At 34.2% G+C, this 5,965-nt stretch overlaps 1 protein-coding gene across 1 annotated transcript; it reads right to left on the reverse strand.

Moving 5' to 3' along the window:
• Nucleotides 1-1,073: 1,073 nt before the first annotated feature.
• Nucleotides 1,074-3,177, reverse strand: LOC130818169 (60S ribosomal protein L44). Its single transcript, XM_057684231.1, has 4 exons — nucleotides 3,042-3,177; nucleotides 1,649-1,828; nucleotides 1,493-1,567; nucleotides 1,074-1,392 (listed from the first exon to the last, which is right to left on the reverse strand). Exons 1-4 carry the CDS (start codon nucleotides 3,042-3,044, stop codon nucleotides 1,333-1,335), a joined length of 318 nt encoding a protein of 105 aa, XP_057540214.1. The 5' UTR covers nucleotides 3,045-3,177; the 3' UTR covers nucleotides 1,074-1,332.
• Nucleotides 3,178-5,965: the final 2,788 nt, after the last annotated feature.

A 5,965-nucleotide genomic window follows, 5' to 3' on the forward strand; every position in this document is an offset into this window, starting at 1 on the left:
ATCGCAAAATTAGGAAACAACAAATACAACAAAATATAAATGAAAAAGAATTTATATGTAATTTCATAGATGAATAACTTGCATGACAATTTTTTTGTGAGAACTTACAATACAATTTCATTCCTCATGTTTAAGATAATCTACAAATTATTTAAGTTAATTACACAAAAAAAACAATATCATATCACTATATATAAACAATTATTACTTCATCTTTAGCACCATTTCAATTAATTTTTTGTTTGAGTTTTTTAATTTTGTATTATATGGTAAATTTGTTTATAATTGCAAATCGCAAAATTAGAAAATGACAAATACAAGATATATATGAAAAAGAATTTACACGTAATTTAATAGATGAATCAATAAATCAATTATATCTAACTTATAAGACAATTTTTTGAGAGAACTTACAAGACAATTTCATTCCTTGTGTTTAAGATCATTCACAAACTATTTAAGTTTACTACACAGATAAACGATGTCGTATCACTATAGTCCATATATTAATAATTATTACTTCATCTTTAATATATAGTATGTTTATTATTACATAATCTTTGAAAGCTATATTTATTTATATCTTTATAAAATAAAATAAAATAAAATAAAATAAAATACATGCATTACACTGATTTTTATACTAATTTTAACTATTACTTGATATACTCAAATTATTACAAGAATAACTTTATAACTTACCTTAAAGTTCAATTATATTAACTTTTAAATGGAGATCAATACTAGTATCTAAATTCACGATAGCCACATATGTACAAGTTATTTCATTTTAAAGAGAAAATTTAAAATGCTCACAGTTATAAGACATCTTATAACATTTAAAGGCACCGTTAAAAAAGTGCCAAAACTCAAAACTAACATTGATAATTTCCAAAAAAAAAGAAAAAAAACATAACATTCTATATCCCCAGACAGGACACAGGAGCACAGACAAACCAGACTATGGCATGGCGGTGTGACTCGTCCCTTGGGTGAAATGTGTTTTCCCAGTTATTTATCTAAAATCATCCACTTTATTATATCAAAACTTTACTAAAAAAAAAAAAAAAAACTTTGTTGCAACCAGAATCGTCCCTGTCAAAAATGGTTCAACCAATACAATATGTTACAACTATGAAAGAAACTGTCCTGCGATGAAGTTTTAAATCAAACTCAGCTACAAGATAGCAGAACAAAATCATAGCTCAGGTCTTAGTAGAATACAACCAAAAAAAAAGGCGCATAAACATAAAACTTTTATAAAACAATGATCAAACCTTTAACTATCTTCCAAAAAACATGCTAGCAGTAAACAAAACCACAATAACACACTTAAAAGAGTGAAGTTCCCTTGCCCTTCTTGTCTCCACCAATCTCAAAGTGTTTGCAACGCTGAATAAACACCGAAGACATAAGATAAATACAATGAGCGGAACTACAACCACAAGACACATAGATAGCCAATAAAAAACAATACATTCAGAATACAAACCTTGATGGGGTGCTGTGACACATGCTTGCATGACTGGCATTGTAGCCTCAACACAATCTTCTTGGTAGTCTTGGCCTGTCGAGGAATAAATAGGATATTAGTCAAAACACAAAGCTAAAAAGTTCCTTAAATGTTTGTTAATGTAAAAAAAGATACCTTCTTGTGAAAGACGGGCTTAGTCTGACCACCATAACCTGACTGTTTGCGATCATAACGTCTTTTTCCTTGAGCAGCCAAACTATCCTTACCCTTTTTGTATTGAGTCACCTTGTGGGTTGTGTGCTTCTTGCATTCCTTGTTCTTGCAGTAGGTCTTCTTCACCTTAGGTACATTCACCTGCCACCAAGATCAAATGTAAAAGTTAGGTAAAGAGTGAAAATAACAAGTGGATCAAATGAATGGCACAAAAAAACAACAAACAAGTAGTACCCATAGAAACACAAACCTAATGAAATATGCTTTCTATATTGTACAACAATTATTACCCAATGTCATTAAATGGCTCTCACTATCCCCACCACTTAGGGGATCGGATGTACGCAGTCTCACGTGTATAAGAAATGCAAATGATTCAATGAACTAATTTGGTATAGTACTACATAATAATCCAAAACCAAAAAGTTATAAATATTTGGTTCTTATCGAAATAAGGAAAGTGTATCCAAATGAACATGCTCCAAAAGGACCTGTCAAAAACCTAAAAAAAAAAGTGCAAGCACATACATGTAATGTCATTCCTATGTTTCTGTTGATTTCAACATCACTCCAAGAATGTGACTCCGTTTAAGGAGAAAGTCGCAAGTAAAAAGAATTGACAAAGTATGGTTTAGCAGATCCCAGCTCAATGATATTCTAACTCAAAAAATTCCTCATCTTCACCAAAAATATCAATTGGCGCAGAATTGAAGGCTTTACAAAGTGGCTCGGTTTTAATTCGGAGAAATCTGAAAGCGAATCAAGCATCTCTGTCGTGTTATTGAAAGCTTTTGGTAAATATGAAACCTTTCACACAAATACTTCATCATCATTTTATCAGTTTTCCCTAGTTCACATTACAAAAATCAACTAAAAACTATTCGGTTTTGCGGAAAATCACTACATGCAAATTACAGAGCATCAAGTCCTGTAAATCAAGTCGTAAAACAGAACAAAATTGAAAAACAAACGCAAAAGAATAACTTTTAACAGATCTTAACCTTTAGGTCAATTGTTCGAACAGATAACAGTCTACTTAAACAACCAATTTCCTCAAAATTTTCAGACAAATGACTAAATGGGTATTCAAAGTTATCGACAATACAAATCGCATTTACAGTTCTGCACAATAAATTCAACAAAAAAACACAAATCAAATAAGAATCAAATTAGTCTTATTTCCCAAAATCTAACCTATTAATAATCAATATATCGCTAACCAATGATTGTTCTTCAGCTTTAGTAACCGATAATCAAGCAAAGAAGAGCAAACAAAACAGGACATATACGAGTAAAATTCAATGGATCTGGTTGTTCAAATATAAGATAAATTATAAAAAGAAAAGTGTAGTACCATTGTTACGGCAGCAGAAAGTCCTGTAATGAAACCCTAGAATGAAGACGACTTAAATTAATATTTCAGAAGAGTTAATTATTTATATGATCCTCAACCAGGGTTTCTGTGTGTGGTTTAGGGATAATTGGGCCGACTGCCGAGCTATCAACGTTTAGAATATAGAAAATTTGAAAAAAAAATAAAATTATTTAACAATTTTATTCCAAAAACAAGTTCCGTTCAAATTTTATTTCCAAAATAAGCGTCCTTACCTTCAAATCTAGGCTTGGTGTAAACTCGCTCTTACTAACAGCGAATCAAAGCAAATGGTCAAAAAATAGTAAAGGGTCAAGTCGCTGTTAGTAACAGCGACTGAAGGAGTTGACTGGTCAACAAGGTCAAGTCGCTGTTACTAATACTGACTTCATGCGTGTTAAATTTTCCAGTTCTCTCTTCCTCATTTCAGTTTACTTCCTCATTCAACCTACGAGATCTCCCTCTTCTTTCCACCATTAAAATCAACCTCAATCCTTCAATTAATCCCATCAAATTCCAAGTTTCTACTACTAATTAGTTCTGTCATGATGTCCTCCTACTACGTTCACTTAAGGTACTATTTCTTGTGTTTTTTTCCTTTTTCAAAAATTAGGGTTCACAAAATGTTCATGAACTTTTACATAAATGCAGGTTCTTAAACTTGTAATTTACTATTTCTTGTTGATCTACAGCTTATTAAGGTACGTTTTTATTATAAATTTTTTAGTTCTTGTTGATTTTAAAATGTATGTCATTTATAGTGGTCATATAATATCAAACTCTATGAATATGTAAAATGTACTTGTTATTTGCCATGATCTTTATATTGAGGTTGTTTGTTCATGAATTTAATGTAGAAAATGTTTTAGTTTAATGTAGAGAATGTTTGAATGCAAACCCTAAATTTGAGTTAATTTAGAGAATGTTTGAATGCAAAACCTAAATTTAATCAATGTTGTTATGTAGTATATATTTATGAACTTGATGGTGATGTTGATTTTGTACGTATTGTTGTAGATATGGCTTCATTTCGTGTGAATGTTGTATGTTTTTGAAATGGTTCAATTCGATCAAGTAGTAGCAATGTTAAGTATGTTGGGGGAAGACGTAAATTGTTTGCATGCAACTCAAACATGGATTTGAATGAATTTAAACATCTTATATGCTCTAAGATTGGCATTGACACTACAAGAAGTGTTGTTAATGTAAGTTTTAAGTACAATATGATTGGAGATTTGTTAGCTTTTTCGATTGAGGATGAGAAGGCTATAGATGCAATGTGGGAGTACTCAAAATCTACCTCTATTCCTTCTTTAAAGTTATATGTAGAAGAGGTACCCATAGGGAATCAAGATGTCAATGTTTTAGAAACAAATGCATTCCTGAATGTAACTTCTTCTGCTCCTTCTCACGCCCTTTCCTACCCAAGAAACCCAAAATTCCATTATGCCATCTTCCTCTTTTCCTTCTAATGAACCCAATCAACTTCAAATTCAAGTCTCAAATGATGATACTTTTAACTTAGAAGATGCAAATGAGCCTTGGGGTGATGTTAATAGTGAGAGTAATGAATTCGTAGAAGCTGCTTCTTTTAGGACGATGTGGGTGTTGACGAGGAGGCTCTAGCTAATGGCATGAGCTTAGGCAACATTCCAACAATCATTGCTCCTACACCTTATGCACTAGTTCCCCCTCTAGATGAACACGTTGAGGACAACTCTTGGAGATCTTGGGATTGTGATACAACCTACACCGATGAAGGAGAGTTTCAAAAGGGTATGATGTTTGATAACAAGGATGCGTTGTTGGATGCTGTTAGATTGTATCATATTCATAGGAACGTTGAGTACCGAACTGAGACTTCAAATCAAACCGTACTCACCTTGAAGTGTAAGAGAGGGTGTGCTTGGAGGCTTAGGGCTAGGAAGATCTCCTATTCACCTTCATGGGAGATTGTTACATATAAAGGGAAGCATGGGGTTTGTGTATTAAGTACTGAAAATGTGTCAGCTGGACACATTTATTTGACATGTTTCGTGATTAACAATCTTATTAGAAATTGTGTTGCTGAAGACCCATCAATTAAGGTCTCTGTGGTGCAACAAATGGTGAAAGACCAATTTGGTGTCGAAGTGACCTATAAGCGGGCATGGTGTGCTAAACAGCAAGCCCTTCTCTCCATCTATGGGACATGGGAAGATTCTTATCCTCTTCTTCCATGCTTCTTTAAAGCAATGCAAGTTTCTAACACCAGGACTGTAGTTGAGTGGTTCTTTAAGGAAAATAATGATGTTGGTGTTTACGTCCGTCCTAGTATTAGAACTTTCCAACATGTGTTCTGGGCTTTTAAACCTAGTATTGAGGGGTTCAAATATTGCAAACCCCTTATTGCCATTGACGGAACACATTTGTATGGTAAGTATCGCCATACGTTGTTAACTGCGATTGCTCAAGATGGGAACAAGGGAATCTTCCCGCTTGCCTTTGCTTTGGTCGAGAAAAAATGCATAGCCGCGTGGTCTTGGTTTATGGCGTGTGTTCGTAAGCATGTGACGCATAGTCAAGGTTTATGTGTTATTTCCGATAGACATGCGGGCATTCTAGCAACCATGGAGGAGCCGGAATGGCAACCTCCGAATGCCCATCATAGGTTTTGCTTGCGGTGTTGACGCAAGGATCATCCCCTACCTTCAACGAGCGAGGTTGTACGACTTCCACCTCATCGCTTATGGGAGAGTCGATCGGGCGCTAGTCACGGCTTTAGTCGAGCAGTGGCGCCAAGAGACACATACCTTCCACCTACCTCTAGGTGAGGCTACATTCACTTTACTTAACGTAGTTGTGCTTACACGGCTTCCCATCGAGGGATATGCCGTCTGCACCGTTGGACGCCAACTCGAAAGTTG

The sequence above is a fragment of the Amaranthus tricolor genome, chromosome 7 (assembly GCF_026212465.1).
Source record: "Amaranthus tricolor cultivar Red isolate AtriRed21 chromosome 7, ASM2621246v1, whole genome shotgun sequence".
NCBI lineage: Eukaryota > Viridiplantae > Streptophyta > Magnoliopsida > Caryophyllales > Amaranthaceae > Amaranthus > Amaranthus tricolor.